Here is an 18,713-nt window from a genome sequence, read left to right on the forward strand (position 1 = left end):
AGCAAAACATTCATGGCCGACATTAGCACATTTTCACAAAGTGCATGATGGGTTATTGAAATAGTCTCTTGCGTCATGGGACTATATCCTGTCGTTCCTCCGTAGAATAAACTAAATCATTTCTCCCCTCCCCTTTTACAACGTCAGTGCTATGTTGTGCTGGATGTAAAACCAGAGAAAAGATTCATCAGATATTTTGCAAAGCGACACTGAACCTCCGGTGCACACTCAAGCTCAGGAATTATACTTTATATAATGTAAAGTATAATTTACACTTTGTATCACAAAAAGGATCATTATATTTCACAGCATATGGAGGGTGGGGACATTCAGAGGTTAAAAAGGCAGGGTTGGGACCGATCTGTTAACAGTGCAAATCCCATACCAGCTGAGACAATCTGCCAGGAGTCAACGAGGAAAAACCAGATCCCCCTTGAGCAAGGCACCAAACCCCCAGTTGCTTGGGTAGAGCCTCCTGGGAGCCAGCAGTAGCTTTTGGTTGAAATGGAGCCAGGTGTGAACTAGAGATAGAGGCAGAGATAAGAATAGAAATAAATGTCAGGGTAAAAGTATGATAATAAATTCATTACATGCTACAGTGTCAGCATGAAAACACCAGACCATTGGAGTATGTTAACCTGAAGAAAAATAACAATATATCGAGCACTCACAACACCATTGACGTTTCGGAAAAAACGCTATATATATATATATATATATATATATATATATATATATATATATATACACTCACTGGCCACTTTATTAGGTACACCTTGCTAGTACCGGGTTGGACCCCCTTTTGCCTTCAGAACTGCCTTAATCCTTCGTGGCATAGATTCAACAAGGTACTGGAAACATTCCTCAAGAGAGTTTGGTCCATATTGACATGATAGCATCACGCAGTTGCTGCAGATTTGTCGGCTGCACATCCATGATGCGAATCTCCCGGTCCACCACATCCCAAAGGTGCTCTATTGGATTGAGATCTGGTGACTGTGGAGGCCATTTGAGTACAGTGAACTCATTGTCATGTTCAAGAAACCAGTCTGAGATGATTCGAGTTTTATGACATGGCGCGTTATCCTGCTGGAAGTAGCCATCAGAAGATGGGAACACTGGTCATAAAGGGATGGACATGGTCAACAACAATACTCAGGTAGGCTGTGGTGTTGACACGATGCTCAATTGGTACTAAGGGGCCCAAAGTGTACCAAGAAAATATCCCCCACACCATTACACCACCACCAGCAGCCTGAACCGTTGATACAAGGCAGGATGGATCCATGCTTTCATGTTGTTGACGCCAAATTCTGACCCTACCATCCGAATGTCGCAGCAGAAATCGAGACTCATCAGACCAGGCAACGTTTTTCCAATCTTCTATTGTCCAATTTTGGTGAGCCTGTGCGAATTGTAGCCTCAGTTTCCTGTTCTTAGCTGACAGGAGTGGCACCCGGTGTGGTCTTCTGCTGCTGTAGCCCATCTGCCTCAAGGTTCGACGTGTTGTGCGTTCAGAGATGCTCTTCTGCATACCTCGGTTGTAATGAGTGGTTATTTGAGTTACTGTTGCCTTTCTATCAGCTTGAACCAGTCTGGACATTCTCCTCCGACCTCTGGCATCAACAAGGCATTTTCGCCCACAGAACTGCCGCTCACTGGATATTTTCTCTTTTTCGGACCATTCTCTGTAAACCCTAGAGATGGTTGTGTGTGAAAATCCCAGTAGATCAGCAGTTTCTGAAATACTCAGACCAGCCCGTCTGGCACCAACAACCATGCCACGTTCAAAGTCACTTAAATCACCTTTCTTCCCCGTTCTGATGCTCGGTTTGAACTGCAGCAGATCGTCTTGACCATGTCTACATGCCTAAATGCATTGAGTTGCTGCCATGTGATTGGCTGATTATAAATTTGCGTTAACGAACAGTTGGACGGGTGTGCCTAATAAAGTGGCCGGTGAGTGTATGAGTCAAGTATAGGTGCATCTCAAAAAATTAGAATATTGTGGAAAAGTTCACTATTTTCCGTAATTTAATTCAAAAAGTGAAACTTTCATATATTCTAGATTCATTACATATAAAGTGAAATATCAATGATTACAGCTTACAGCTCATGAAAATCAAAAATCCAGTATCTCAAAATATTAGAATATTACAGAAGACCAATCAAAAAAAGGATTTATCATACAGAAATGTCGACCTTCTGAAAAGTATGTTCATTTATGCACTCAGTACTTGGCCGGGGCTCCTTTTGCACTAGTTACTGCATCAGTGCAGCGTGGCATGGAGGCAGTCAGCCTGTGGCACTGCTTAGGTGTTATGGAAGCTCAGGTTGCTTCGATAGCGGCCTTCAGCTCGTCTGCATTGTTGGGTCTGGTGTCTCTCATCTTCCTCTTGACAATACCCCATAAGCCACAGAAGGTCATTGCTGAAAGGGCTGGCTGTTCGCAGTGTGTGTGTGTGTGTGTGTGTGTGTGTGTGTGTGTGTGTGTGTGTGTGTGTGTGTGTGTGTGTGTGTGTGTGTGTGTGTGTGTGTGTGTGTGTGTGTGTGTGTGTGTGTGTGTGTGTGTGTGACAAGCAGAGTGTACGTGTGTTGTGCACCCACCTATGTAGGTGCATCTTACTATCTAATGCACCCTTAAAATAGTAGGAAAATATAGCACTATTAACTTAGACATGGTTTATGTCAGTCAATGGCACAATCACTTTCCGTTGCCTTACAATTGCAAAGCACCAACAATGCATCATTTGTTATTTAAAAAATGTGGACTCTGGGCGGGAAAATTACCACTGCGTCGGTCGGAAACTAGCAAAGACACTTGCACTGCCATTTGTAAGATAGGGCCCAATATCCTGCAGGAAGTAGCCACTGGAAAATGGGTAGACTATAGTCATAAAGAGATTCACATGGAAAGCAACAGTACTCAGCTAAGGTGTGGCATTCATATGACACGTTAAGAGACTTAATGTGTGCCAAGAAAACATTACCCGCACTATTACACCACCACCAACCTGTACCGTTGACACAGGGCAAGATGGATTCATGCAGTTTACTCCAAATTCTGACCCTACGTACCATCTGCATGGCACAGAAAAAAAATCAAGATTTGTCAGACCGAGCGATGTTTTCCCAACCTTCAGTCATCTAATCTTGTTGCCTTATCTTCCTGTTCTTTGGTGACAGGAGTGGTCCTTATCTGCTTCAAGGTTTGAGCTGTTGTGCTGCAGAGTTACCTTTCCGCACTCCAATGTTGTAAAAAGTGGTTATTTGTGGCCTTCCTGTCATCTTACAAGTCTGGCCATTCTCCTCTGACCTCTCTCATCAACTGAGCGTTTTCACCTAAGGAACCACCGCCGCTCACTGAACGTTTTTATGTGCGTGTATTCGCACCATTCTCTGTACTCGTTAGAGAGTGTAAGTGTGTGAAAATGCCAAAAGGACAGCAGTGTTCGAGGTGCTAGAACCACCATGTCTGGCACCAACAATTATTCAACAGTCAAAGCCACTTAGATCAACCATCTTGCCCATTTTACTGCTTGGTCCAACAACAACAACTGAACCTCTTGACCATGTCTGCATGCTTCTTATATTGAACGGTAGCCACATTATTCACTGGCTATTTGGCCACTTGTGATTATGAGCAGGTGTACATTAGTACAGGAAAATATAGGGAACTAATGAATGTGTGAGCATGAAGATGTTATGAGGCAGGCCCAACCGCAGACACAGACAATGGAATTAAGTAATATAAAAGCAGTTTATTGTAGGAATAAAGGGAAACGAGGAGGGCAGGCAAGGCAGGAAGTAGAGAGGCGATGACGGATGGCAGAGCTGGACTGAGCTGGAAAGTGGCTGGCAAAGCTGAGCTGAGCAGGACAGATTGATGAGGGAGTGAACGTGGCTGGCTGAGGATAAGCGACCAGGCTAGGCAGAGGAACCATAGAGTTGGGATCCGGGCAGCACAGGGAGACACGGTAAATACAGGTAACACAAACAACACGAAGAGTAACTCTGACCATGCAACTGCAGAGCGGCTGAGAACGAGAGACTACCACAGTGGTTGAAACGACGACGGGGCGATGAGTGGATGGAGAACCGGAGTAGATAAAGTGTTGGGTTGATGAGTTGTGTGCGGGCTGGGCAGGTAAGGGGAAGGAGATGCCTATCAGGAGACAGCCAGGGAAGGAAGCCCCACCCACACCATACACACACACACACACACACACAGACAGACAGACGGGAAAACAGGAGACATTGGGAAAAAGGGAAACGCATGGAAACACAAGGGAAAGAACTGGAGGAACGGCTGGGGCCGTGACAGAGAAAGGTCTTACAGGACATACAGACTCGGCAAACCCTCCCGGGAAATATATCTCTCAGATTGTGCTTCACTAATATCCTCATTGTGAACTAGTAAAGGATATTTGCTGATACAGTATTTTGAAATAATCTCTAGATTCATGTCATGTGCACTGTGGAATCGGAAAGTGCAAATTGCTAATTCAACCCTGTTCTCTCTTCGGAAGGTGGATCAGCAGAGTGAGATTGTGAAATTGGTCAGTTTCAGTTCCCTTGAATGAGGAAAAATTCTCATGTCAACGGTACAGGCTGGAACGGACATCTGACCAAAGCCAAAAATATCTGCTATTACAATAAGAAATATAAAATAAACACTGAAACTACATTTTTACAAAAAAAAAAAATCAAATTCTTCTGGAGGATATAGGCCCTTGCAACACCAACTGTAAATCCTACTGCAATATTAACTCCTGCCTTACCTGCCCAGAGCTAGTCACTGATACTGACATGAAGCAATGTTCCCATAATGTCCAAGAAAAAGGTAAAAAACAAAAAAATCATCATAGCTTATCTCTTGATTATATTTATTGTTTTAACGACCTTTTGATGTGTGTATGTGTGTGTGTGTGTGTGCGTGCGCGCGCATGCGTGTGTGTGTGTGTACATATACCTTGCAGGCCCAACTGGCCTGACTGGACCACCTGGGCCACCAGGACTGCAGGGCAATGGAGGACAAGGTGCAAAGGGGGATAGAGGAATCCCTGGACTCCCTGGTAGGATTATTTGTGTTTTAGCGGTCTGGGTACAACTTGTATCCCCATTCTACCGTCACACCTGAAATCCCCTTGGATTTAGCACATAGTTCAAGTTTAACTTTTGTTGACAGTTAAGTATCCACTTGCACAAACTTGAAATTTTGTCTTTTTGGGACGCTCTGGCAGTCTGTCCAGGGTGTCTCCCCACCTGCCACCCAATGACTGCTGAGATAGGCTCCAGCATCCCCGCGACCCCGATTGGGATAAGCAGACTGGATAATGAATGGATGGCTGGATGGGATGCTCAGCATGAAGACATAAAGACAGGGACCTACAAGTTTAGAGCGGACAAAAAAAAACAACTATCCAACAAGTAGCTAACAATATCCATGGAAGACCATCTCCATAGCCAAGAACAACCAAATATTGAAATATCTAATTCAAATATTTTTTTGTGATCATTTTGCCTTTTATTAGCTGGGAAAGTGGACAGGGACATTGGAAATAGGCTTGAGCCAACATGCTTAATTGGTTGTTCCAACATGATTCACGCTGCAGACATTATTTTCCACAACTTTCCATAATTTTCCTCTTCTAACACGTATCCATCATGCCCAAATGTCAGGTGTTTCAGGACCTCCAGGTAAAACGGGACCCAAAGGTGATAAGGGAGATACTGGCAGCACAGGTAGACCAACACATTTATGTGTGTGTGTGTGTGTTTTTGTGTGTGTGCGTGCGTGCGTGCGTGCGTGTGTGTGCGTACATCTCTCTGTTTAATTCTCATTTCTATTTGGCTCACTTCTTGCCAATTTGTTAGAGCTGCACCTCTGCATATGTGGTGATCGATCACGTAAATCTACGGCAGCAACATATGAATTAACATCATGTTTTCAATCTCCTCTTCAGTTGTATTTCTTTTAAATGTCTTTCATTTTATTGTGCTTACACAATAGATTGACTTTACGTTGTAAAAAAATTATTGTCTGCTTTTATTTGCTAGATTATTATGCAAATGTTTTTGTTGTTGTGCTATACAGTGCAGACAAAGGAATCTTATTTTATTATTATTATTATTATTATTATTATTATTATTAGATCAGGGGAATTGGCCGTACTAAATTGTCCCAAGGTATGAACAGGTGTGCGTGTGTGTTTTAGCCATGTGATGGCCTGGCAGCCTGTCCAGGGTGTCTCCCTGCCTGCCGCCCAATGACTGCTGGAATAGGCTCCAGCATCCCCGCGACCCTGAGAGCAGGATAAGCGGTTAAGATAATGGATGGGTGGATTATTATTATTATTATTATTATTAATTATTGTCACCGCTGGTTTTATATTGTGTTATCTTTGCATTCCCAGGAGTCTCAGGTATCCCGGGTATGAAGGGGCAGAAAGGAGATAAAGGCTCGGTCGGTTCTGCTGGCCCAGCAGGACCTCCAGGTCAGTCCTAGCCACCGACTCACTACCATAACCTTACTGCCCATTTCCTGGTTTTAATCGCTACAGGGCCTGGGAAGGTTCAAAATTGCTAGTGCTAAGACAAATGGATAAAAGCATAAAAAGGAAAACTGTCTTGCACAGTTGAATGACAAATGTGGAATGTCAGCGGAACGGCAAAACTTCATTCAAGGAGTTTGATGAAATTCTTTCAAATTGTTCTGCCGCATTTGCAATTAAAACAAGTTTAGGAAATAATGTGAATGTGAAATAAATGTTTTAAACACCAATTAACATGCACAATTGCTAACAATTGCTAACTATGTTGGAGCTAATTCACCAAACCCAGAGCCTGATCTGATCATTATTTAGATGTTTTATTTCCGGCCTCTATAGAATTTGAACCTCTTTTCAAACAAAAGAATCAGGACCCACAATTAGGGAGCAGGCAAATTTATTTTGGGTTTGGACCTTGAAAGAAAATGGTAATTTTTGTTAAATATATGGGTGAACCGATAATCAACCCAAGGCATTGATTCAAAACAACTGTTTTGTAAAACCTGTGTCAGCGAGCAGAAACCTTCTACAGACCGGGTTTGGGTTTTCCCCTCAACAAAGAAACTCCTGTACCACAAATATGGCATATGCAACAGTAAACATGTATGATTTTAACCTGTGTTTCTTTTTATTTCAAGGTCCAAGAGGTTTAGCTGGCTTTACAGGTGAGCACATTATACAAAAGTCTGTCTGGTTTACTTTTGGCGAATGCTGTTATGAGTGTGAATTATACTACACAACTTGCATTCTTTCACAATTTGTCCAACCCCGCTCTGTACAAGTTTGCACTCATGCTTCCCTGTAAACATGTGTATGTGTGCATGAGTGTATACATAGTATATGTTTGTGTGCGTTTATCTATGCAAGTGCTTATTATGTGTGTGTGTGTGTGTATGCCCCTGTGTTTGTGCACATATGTATAGGTGCGCGTGCGTGTGTGTAAACGCATCAATACCTGCGTTATTGTCTGCTCAGGTTTTACTATACTACAGTTTGTTTCAGCCCTATTAAAGCACACAAAAAATTCTCACGGCACCTTTTCTTCACCATCACTATGGGAATGGCGATGATAAAATGGTTATTAAGCTTTACTGGCTTCATCAGCACAGTTGCAATGTCTCTTCTCGCTGAATGTGCAAGCTTTTGCTGCACATAAACATGTTTGTACAGCTGTAAACGGCATAAGGTCCGTCTGTGTTGACCACAACGGTTGAAAGGTGCACACAGCCCTTCTTGTGCTGTAACGTGAATGCTGTGTGCAGGCTGGGCCCCGAGTTTAGCAGGCTTCTGGCCAACATTCAAACTAACTGAACTGCTTGACCGATAGAAAACGTGAAGACGGAAACACATAGAAAAAGGAAGGACGGAAAAAATGGAGGCGCGTCAGATTTTGGAGATCTACAAAATCTCCTCAGCTTTATTACATTGTAATTACACCGAGAGGTTGGCTGGAAAGCATACCTGCAAGTGTATCATGTGAGCATAACAGGTGTGTGGAAAAAGACAAATTAGAGCACTGTAGAGCCGAAGTAACGGAGAAGACCGTAGGTTCACACTTTAGCTGTGTAGGCAACTTTCTTTAATCCACGGTAAATCAGCGAGACAAACAAAACCCACAGCTCGACTGAGCGGAGGTGGCAAGAATAACCAGAAAACTGGCTGGACAACCATAACTTAACCCTGCGTTAACCTGCCAGGGCAACCATGACTTAACCCTTAGTTCCTGGGTTGAATTCTGTCCCCAATACGTGTCCACCACATGAGCCCCCCCAGAATTCGCCCTAGTAATCGAAATCAGGCAGGCGCGGGTGGACGACAGGCCGTCCGCGGCGGCTCCGGATAACAGCGGCCGGAGTGTCTGTGGGAGGCATTGACGCGGGCCTGTGGAGGTCGGCCTGAGGAGCAGAAGAGGCAGCTCGGGCCTCCACGGGGGGAGGAGGCGGAGCCGGGGGACGACCGCGACGAGGAGGTTGGGCTAACTCCAACGGCTGCGTCAAGTCCAGGTGTGCGGGTTTAACTCGGTCCACTGAAACATGCTCGGCCGTGCCCCCAAAATCCACCACCAGGTGCTTAGTTCCCCGTTCCAGGACGCGGAAGGGGCCGTCATAAGGGGGTTGCAGAGGGGGGCGGTGTGCGTCGTGACGGATGAACACGTAGTCCGCTGACTGCAGACCTGGGGGCACCTGGGACACCGGAGCGCCGTGTTGGGCGGTAGGGACGGGTGTGAAAGCTCTGACCCCGTCCAGCAAGGAGGCTCGTTGGTCCACAGCTGACCAGGGACGCGTTGCATTGGGCATGAAATCGCCTGGGACTTTAATTGCAACGGCGTTCGTAGCCATAATGTGTGTGGTTTCAGAAGACTTATCCGAAAACCGACGTCGGGGTCACCAGTGTAGAGCCGAAGTAACGGAGAAGACCGTAGGTTCACACTTTAGCCGTGTAGGCAACTTTCTTTAATCCACGGTAAATCAGCGAGACAAACAAAACTCACAGCTCGACTGAGCGGAGGTGGCAAGAATAACCAGAAAACTGGCTGGACAACCATAACTTAACCCTGCGTTAACCTGCCAGGGCAACCATGACTTAACCCTTAGTTCCTGGGTTGAATTCTGTCCCCAATACGTGTCCACCACAGCACTACCACGGAGAAAAACAATTTCATTTGCCTCTACAATGAGATCTTAAAGGTATAATGAATAGGTTTTTCATCAAGAAAAAAAATATAGACTCATACAAAAACAATACCTCTCAATCATCACTTATGACCCACTAGACATGTGTGGCGGTGTCTGTATCTGCAGAGACCCTGTCCTCTGCCTGTTTTTTTTTTGTACGGGACGTTTCTGGGCGTTAACCTTTGGGCAGCGGGACTCTATAAAAACGTAGCGATCAGACGCCAGTTCGAGATCGTAAGCACGCGTCCAAGAGGAAGCTACGGCAACGGCGGACACAGTGTTACGGGTCTAGATAGATCGATGCCATCGGCTATCCACTAGTTTACCTTAGATACACATGACCCGCGCTCAGGGACATGTCACAACACTTTATTATATATACTTGGCTGCACTGAGCAACTCGTGTGTGTGTCATTCTTTATAAGACAGCCTACTGAAACACACAGCGCCGAAAAGACGCAAATACAGCAAGGGGAAACGCCAAGCAAACGAAGCTCGTTCCTAAACGAGAGCGAATCTAGGGTTGGTTTTCACCCGCTGGCGAGCACTGAAGGAGAGGATGGGGATGAAGAGCGACGCGGAGTTGGCCTGTACACTGGGATGTGTTCTGGCCGCAGCAGTCAGGGGGCGTGTCCTCCTGGTGATGTCGAGCTGGGGAGGAGGAGCCAACTTTGAATGTCGTGTTTACAAACCGCAACCGACAAATCCTACTCATTCCACCTTATTATTATCAAGTTATTCTTTAAAGGGAAACAATCATGATTTTCAACACAATCTTCGTGTATGTTGTATGGGGTAACACTGTCAGTCTTCTGTGTGACTCTGAAACATCGCCAAATTGTGTGACTGTGTCCACCAGCGACGTCACTGGTGGACAATTGGCGGATGTGAAAACTCTTTAACACAGGTTATAATGTTTAACGACCAGCCTCATAAATCCTTGACCTCACCTTACCCACACCAAACCATACATACATTTACCAATCTCTAATTTAATACCTAAATTAAACCCTCTCTTTTTCTCCCCCGTTGTACTTGGCCAATTACCCCACTCTTCCGAGCTGTGTCGGTCTCTGCTCCACCCCCTCTGCCGATCCGGGGAGGACTGCAGACTACCACATGCCTCCTCCGATACATGTGGAGTCGCCAGCCACTTCTTTTCACCTGACAGTGAGGAGTTCTGCAAGGGGAGACGTAGCGCGTGAGATGTTCACGTTATTCCCCCCAGTTCCCCCTCCCCCCGAACAGGCGTCCCGAGCGACCAGAGGATAAGCTAGCGTAGCGACCAGGACACATACCCACATCCAGCTTCCCACCCGCAGACACGGCCGATTGTAGAGACGCCCGTCCAAGCCGGAGGTAACACGGGGATTCGATCCTGCGATCCCCGTGTTGGTAGGCAACGGAATAGACCGCTACCAAAACGCCTAAACTCTACCATCTCTAATCTGCTAGTACTGTAAACTACTAATAATACACGTTAGTCCCTAGCTAACCTGCCTGACACTTTAGCCGAGCGGTTAGCGCTGTCGCCTTGTGGTGCAGTACACCCCGTATCGAATCCCGCACCGGGCGAAAAATAACCGGTTACATTGGTGGCAGCGGTGGGATCCGGAAGTGTGCAGATCCTCAGAAGTCTTTTCGGAGCGCGGGAATAACAAAGCGCGAGGGCGCGCTTCCGGGGAGAGTGACGACTGTAATGTTATGTCTGCACGCATCGACAGTGCTGCATTTGATTTGGTGTTGTTCTATTGTGCTGGGATCGATTGGTGATGCCTGCGGGCTCTGGGTTGTTTGATCGGGTCTGCCTGTAATGCTGAGTCAGTCTAAATAAAGAATGCCACGGAGAGGTTGTGCCGAGCGACAGCGCTGTGTCCTGACGTGATTTCTAAATACAATATTGGCGACGAGGATGGCTGATATCTCTCTCCCACCACCTGCCCCCTTCCTGACATTACCTGGCGAGCCTCCGGTACCATGGACTCGCTGGCTACATAGTTTTGAAAATTACATCATCGCCTCAGGGCTCGACGACGTGAGCCAGGCTAGGAAGACGGCTCTGATGCTACACTGCTTGGGAGCAGAGGGTCATCGTGTGCTCGGGACTCTGGGGAACGTCACAAACTTTGACGAAGCTGTGGGACTTATGAGCACCCATTTCGCTGCTCCACAGAGTGCCCTCCTTCGGCGGTTTATATTCCGTCAGCGACACCAACTGCCTGGTGAGTCTGTGCAGCAGTATGTAGCTAATTTGCGAGGGCTAGCTAGCTCATGCAAGTTTGGCGCGCTTCAGGACGAGATGGTTCGCGACCAGCTAATCGAACACACCAACAACGCAAAGGTGCGTGAGACTCTCCTGCTGGAAAAAGACGATCTGCTGCTGTCCAGAGCAATTACCATCGCACTACAGGTTGAGGGAGCAGCTGAGTGTACTACTATGCTAAATACACAGCAAGTGGCCACCTCCAGTCAAGCTGCCAACGACTCCTCCCTCTACTCACGGCTGCCCCTTGGGACGCAACCCAGCCAGAGCGAGGCGGGCGCCGACTCCACTGGGGACGTCTTGCAACTGCAACGACGGCATTCTCGGCCCCGCCCTCAACAGTCCTGTGGTAACTGTGGATCTCGGTCTCATGTTTCAAGGGCTCAGAACTGCCCTGCCCGTGGCCAGACATGCCGTAGCTGCGGTAAGCACAATCAATTTGCCAACGTCTGTCGATCTTCTCCGGCTGGGTCAGAGGGCCACACCCCCCAGTCTTCAACTGCCGTCATTCACAAGGTGAGCTCTGGGCCAGTGTCATTCAAATCATGCACAGTCAACATTAATGATGTGTGCATCCCCCTGCTGTTGGACACCGGTGCAGGTGTGTCTCTCCTGAATGTTGATACCCACAGTCAATTTTTCGGTTCACTGCCACTGTCCGCACCCTCAGCTGTCCTCTGTGGGTATGGTGACTCCAAAATCGATCTGGTTGGCTCTCTCCAAGTGACTGTCCGCTATGGAACCAAGCTGGTGCCCAATGCAGTTTTTCATGTGGCACGCCGTGGGGCCAACCTGATGGGCCTGGACCTGTTCTCCGCTCTGGGGTTCTCCCTCTTAGACACAAGGGGGGCAGCAATCCTGACTGTTGCCACACCTTGGCAGCAGAAGTGGCCATCGCTGTTTATGGGGCTGGGCTGCCTCTCCGCCTTCGCCCATCAACCTCTCCTCAACCCTGCTGTGAAATCTGTCATCCAACCGCTGCGCCGCATCCCGTTGGCTCTCCGTGATGGGGTCTCCGCCGAGCTGCAACAACTGCTGGAAGCTGGCATCATTGAACAGGTGGACGCGTCACCTTGGGTCTCAAATCTCGTGGTGGCTAAGAAGAAGTCGGGGGGCCTGCGTGTCTGCGTCGATCTACGTGCAGTAAATAAGGCAGTGGTCCCTGATAAGTATCCACTGCCCACCTCAGAAGAACTCACTGCTCAGTTCTATGGCTCTGAGGTGTTCTCCAAGCTCGACCTCAGACAGGGGTACTTACAGGTGCCCCTCCACCCCAGCAGCCGAAACCTCACAGCCTTTGTGACACATGCAGCAGTGTTTCGCTACACCAGGATGCCTTTCGGTCTCAGCTCCGCCCCTAGCTGCTTCCAGAAAATCATGGTCTCCGTGCTGGCTGGCATACTGGGCGTGGCCATTTATCTGGACAATATAGTGGTACACGGGCCCACCAGTGAAATCCACGACAAGCGCCTCAACATGGTCTTCGCAGCCCTGTCCAAGCACAAGCTAACTCTCAATGCTGAGAAATGTGTCCTCTCTGTGCCAGCCATCGAGTTCGTGGGGTTCCGGCTGTCAGCGAGCGGTGTAACTCCACTACAATCCAACGTGGACGCCATTCAGGCCATCCCTGAGCCCAGCTCGGCCGCCCAGGTCGCCTCCTTCCTGGGTATGACAAGTTACTACCTGAGGTTTCTTCCCCAGTACTCTGCGACCACAGCCCCCCTGCGCCAGCTGCTGCGTAAGGACGAGCCATGGGTGTGGTCAAAGGCATGCAGTGACGCTGTGCGTGATCTCAAGAATCAACTGACTTCACCACCAGTGTTGGCTCACTTCGACATCTCCAGCTCCACCTTTGTGACCTGTGACGCATCAGCCACAGCGATAGGGGCTGTGCTGTCTCAAACCCAGAACGGTGTGGAGAAGCCCATCGCCTTCACCTCCTGACCGAGCAGCGGTACTCCGTGGGTGAGCGTGAGGCGTTAGCCTGTATCTGGGCTTGTGAAAGGTGGCACCTCTACCTCTATGGCCGCTCCTTCACCCTCAGGGCAGATCACCAGGCCCTGACAGCGCTGCTGTCCACATCTGGGACAGGCCACAAACCCCTGAGGCTGCAACGCTGGTCTGACCGCCTCCGCCAGTACAACTTCAGCCTGCAGTTCACCCCAGGCAGAGACAATGTTGTCGCTGACCTGCTCTCTCGCTCTGTCTCCACCCCAGCTACACAGACGGACACTGACTGTGTGGAAAAGGACATTGTCCAAATGCTACACACACCCCTCCAGGCCACTGTCTCTCTGCAGGAGCTGAGGGCAGCTTCCGAACAGGACCCTGTCCTCTCCCAGCTCCGCACCTACATCCAGAACGGCTGGCCTCACAAGGTCCCAGAGGAGCTGGCTGCGTTTGCCCGAGTCAGACAGGAGCTCTCCTGCTGGTACGACACCTGCGTGGCACGTGGGTTTTGCACAGTGGTCCCAGCTGCTCTCCGTGCACGTGTTTTGAATATGGTGCATGAAGGCCACCTGGGCATTGTGAAACTGAAACAGCGCTGCCGAGACCTGGTGTGGTGGCAGAGACAGAGATATTGAGGCTCTGGTGAAGGACTGTTCTGCCCACCTTGTGAGTGGCAAGACTGCCCACCAGGCTCCCCCACCCCTGCAACCTCTCGCCTGGCCCTCTCAGCCCTGGGAACACCTGCAGTTGGACATTTGTGGTGAGATCCATGGAGTTCCCCACCACCAATGCTTCATGGTGGTCGCCTACGATCTACACTCAAAATGGCCTGAACTCACCACTTCCGGCACTGTGACCTCACAGATCATCATCGACTTCCTGGACTCTCTCTTCTCTCGCTGGGGCCTCCCAAAGACCATCACCACTGACAACGGCCCTCAGCTGGTCTCTGCTGAGTTCACTGCTTATCTCGAAAGCAAGGGCATCCGTCATATACGCACTGCGTACTACCACCCCCAGGCCAATGGTGACGTTGAACGTTTTCACCAGTCACTGAAGAACGGCCTCAGAGCACACATGGCCCAAGGGTGCTCTTTCACGCAGGCCATCCGTCACACTCTGCTGCACTATCGGGCCACACAGCACTCGACCACAGGCATCTCCCCAGCCTCTCTCATGCTAGGCCGGGAACTGTGCATGCCCCTTGACAGGTTCCGCCCCTCCACACCCCAGGCACCTCCCTCTGGGGTCAGAGCCTCAGTCACTCGTCAGCAGACGCGGATGAAGCAACGGTTTGACCAGTCAAAACGAACCAGGGTGCCAGACATCAATGTGTCAGACTGGGTCAGGGTCCGCAGGCCCAACAGGGACAATAAAATGGCTTCATACTGGTCCTCTCCTCTCCAAGTCACCCGTCAGCTGGGCCCAGCCACTTACCTCCTCAGCGATGGCACTCGGTGGCACTCCAGTCGTCTACGGAAGGTGTCAGCTCCGCCACACACAGCTGGTGACACAACCTTAGCCATTCCCTCAGCATGGCGAGACGCCCCGGGCTTCATGCAGCTCCTACACGGGCCCCAGACATTCCTGGGCCTCAGCTTCCCCTGGCTTCTCCCTCCCCACCTCAGCCTGCCCAGCCTCAGGCCGCCCCCGTGACCTGTTCACACACGTTTACGCCCTGGCCACCTAGAGGACTTTGTGTCAACCTTTCATGTTTGAAATCCTGCCGGGGGGGGGGGGAGGGGGGAATGTTATGTGTGCACACATCGACAGTGCTGCATTTGATTTGGTGCTGTTCTATTGTGCTGGGATCGATTGGTGATGCCTGTGGGCTCTGGGTTGTTTGATCGGGTCTGCCTGTGATGCTGAGTCAGTCTAAATAAAGAATGCCACGGAGAGGTTGTGTCGAGCGACAGCGCTGTGTCCTGACGTGATTTCTAAATACAATATGTAATCTACTAATAAGACACGTTAGTCCCTAGCTAACGAGCCTGACCCTTTAGCCGAGCGGTTAGTGACGTCGCCTTGTGGTGCAGTACACCTCGTATAGAATCCCGCACCGGGCGAAAAATAAACTGTTACAGTACTAATAGTAAGAGTAACTCCGTTCTCGTTTATGGATGTGTTGAAAGGTATGCATGTGAGATAACATGATGATGATGGTGATTTATCTATTATTCATTTTAACATGATTTGATAGATTGACATGTTGTCCCGCGAGGCCAGACGTGTAAAAGCGTATACATGTATTGGAGTATACATGTATCATGGAGTGGCGTAGCCACGTCCGACCTCTCGAAATTAATTTACATGATGTGTATTCATGTGTCAGATCATTTGCAATGCATGCATTCTGGGAACAGCAACATTGTGTATGACCATTAGGTCTGCTGGAAGAGAAGAAGAGCCACATTCTGTCAGTCGGCATCGCCGGGTTTTACAGCGGGCTAGCCTCCTAGCTTTATGCTATTGCTACAGCGGCAGGGTTACTCCGAGTCGTGGTGGTGGAGATACATGTTCCCTTTTCCATAGACAGCTGTGGAAAAACTAACTCATGCGGTGCATACTTTGTATTTGTATATTTGTATAAGTGTAACTGAAATATGGTTAGAATAATTTCGCCTCTAATCCTTTGCGATTGTAACCGCAAAGGATTAGATTTGTGTTCCTGTAAGCACAAAAAGTGATAAATCTGATAAAACTGATTTATTTTGAAGCTACACGTGTGAAGTTTTAGCCAGCGAGACTTTAACCGGGCCAACCTCTCTGACGCCACAGAGGTCGTGCGGCTCGTTGGCGGGACGTCTCGGGGGAGAGTGGAGGTCAAACACCTGGGCTTGTGGGGCACGGTGTGCGACGACAACTTCGACACAACGGACGGCACCGTGATCTGCAGGATGCTGGGCTTTCAGAGAGCCTCTTCACACTTCGCCGCCTCAGCCGGTAGGAACACAACGCGGCAGCCACTCCTACTAACCTCAACTCACTATATTCACTTGTAAAACTAACAACAACTACAAAAATAAAAAAAAACTTTCCTAAAAAAATTCCGCTAACACTTTTTACAATAAGAGTACATTAATTAACATGAGCTAATGCAGTAATAAAAGCATTAACCAACAGTTAAGTAACAGCTAACACTATTAACATTATTCAATTCAATAATAAGTGTTAATAACTAACCTTAACCCTAATGAGCTTTGAGTAACTGTTAACAAATATCTCCTGATAACATTGTTTAAAGGTTTACAGGTTAATTAAGGCACTAACTAATGTTAGTAAATGATTATCACCATTAGTAAATGATTACTACTTAACTTTTAATTACATGTTAGTTAATGTTTATCACTGGTTAATTAATGTACCCTTATTGTAGAGTGTAATCAGAATTCCTAATTTTTTTAAATTTTGAGCTTTTTTTTTAGAGTCCCCCCCCCCCATATAATCATTTAATGGGTTACAGGAATACCGCCAAGGAAACACTTACGACTTATTAGGTGGTTTTAATTTTAACTGTTTCACTATACGTATAAACATTAACTGTTCTGAGTCGCTCCTTTTATTGGGAGAGTCGGATAAATGGCTGAATGTAAATATGAGAGTAATGTTAAATTAAATGATGGGCACGAGGGCACGGCATCGCTGTTAGTTAGCCTAATTTAAGCAAATTTGCATTGAAAGATCAAGGTACTTGGTTGACATTTTCCTCATTAGACTTGTGTATTTCACCAGTTATTGGTGCTGCTATAGGAAATTAACATGGCGTGTTAAGAAATAGCAGTACAAAACACAAAACATTATACCGAATACAACCAACGCCTACGTAAGCCCTGTCTCAACTATATTAAGCTGAATCACTTAAAGATTTTATGCAAATTTTTGTCACTTTATTTTGGCAGTTGTCTCAAATTATTCCTTTTTGCAGTTAATGCTGCGAACTAATGTTAAGCAATTCACATTCAGAGACCAACCAAGTATTATGGCTAACTCTAAACTTCTGTTTGTTTGTTTTTTGGCGGGACTGAGGATGTAGGTTGAGAACTGAAGAAGCTTATTTCCCTGAACAGTTTAGCTCGCTTCGATCCCTTCTGCGAAGTGATGAAGTCTCTGTCTGACTGTTCCCCTGTCGTCTTTCCACAGGGTCTGGTAACATCTGGCTCGATGACCTTCAATGCAGAGGCACAGAGAACAGTATTTTTGACTGCCCCCACAGCGGCATTGGCGCGCACAACTGCAAGCACAGCGAGGATGTTGGGGTACAGTGTGTGTGAATGCACAGAGAAGTAAAAACCTGCTTATCCGAGAAAGCGAGAGGATGGGTAAATGAATAAAGCAGACGAGATGGGAAGACAATAGTAATGTATGAGCAACAGGCAATGCAGGAACACACACACACACACACTAAACACATGCTTAACACATATTAAACACACATATACACATGCATGCTTTGGTGCTGTGATTGACATCTGCAAACACACAGGATGCAGCACATGCACAGACAGACAATTGCTCTCATATACCCATCACATGCACTCATCAGTAAGGATATAAGAAAAGAGTAAAGATACCAGGAATGATTCTCATCCCTGGAAATCATTACATGTGCACTAAAATGTACTGCATAAACATCAATATACCATTGTGTTATGTTATACTACGCCCCATTTCATTACAAAACACAATAATGTCAGCTTAGCATTTGTACAACTCTGCACCCCAAATGGAAGATTGTACAAAATTCATTTTATTTTCATGTGTTGAAGTAAAACAATTAAAATATATGTAATGATTATTTTGCTGTCTTAAAATAACAGTATTTTATCAAAGAAACATTCTTGCGAGGGCTACATTTGTCTAGACCTTCTCCGGACTGTGTCATGTAGATGAGGCCTCATCAGCGGCCCCAGCATGTCAGTCGTAATCTTTCCCTGTCTTACTACACTCATCTATCTCTGCCTCCCACTTCCACTTCTCTTTCCATCAGTGTTGTACTTGGCATCATTTCTACTCTGTCACAATTCCCGGAGGGAACTTTGTTGAGGCCACCGAAGAGGACGGGTCAAACTCGAGGACAACGGGTCGTAGCCGACTCGAGGTGTTGGGACAGAGTCAAGTGCGGTGGCTGAGAGATGATTCCCAGCACAGGTCCTTCAAGGCAATGTCAGATAGGCACATCCCAAGTGGATGCTTGGCTTGATTTACACATGAAATGATATCCCTGAAGATCCTATCAGCTCCTCTAACTTATAATATCAAACGCTGAAATGCGAA

General features: G+C 47.4%; 1 protein-coding gene across 1 annotated transcript in view; it reads left to right on the forward strand.

Moving 5' to 3' along the window:
• marco (macrophage receptor with collagenous structure) overlaps positions 1-18,221 on the forward strand; it is a 41,099-nt gene extending 22,878 nt beyond the window's left edge. The window contains exons 9-14 of the mRNA XM_056289873.1: positions 4,980-5,075; positions 5,683-5,745; positions 6,417-6,497; positions 7,190-7,216; positions 16,218-16,382; positions 17,580-18,221. Of these exons, the coding sequence (XP_056145848.1) occupies positions 4,980-5,075; positions 5,683-5,745; positions 6,417-6,497; positions 7,190-7,216; positions 16,218-16,382; positions 17,580-17,710 (563 nt within the window). The 3' untranslated portion in view covers positions 17,711-18,221. The remainder of the gene's footprint in view (positions 1-4,979; positions 5,076-5,682; positions 5,746-6,416; positions 6,498-7,189; positions 7,217-16,217; positions 16,383-17,579) is intronic.
• Positions 18,222-18,713: the final 492 nt, after the last annotated feature.

Source organism: Lampris incognitus, chromosome 11, assembly GCF_029633865.1.
Source record: "Lampris incognitus isolate fLamInc1 chromosome 11, fLamInc1.hap2, whole genome shotgun sequence".
Classification (NCBI taxonomy): Eukaryota; Metazoa; Chordata; class Actinopteri; order Lampriformes; family Lampridae; genus Lampris; species Lampris incognitus.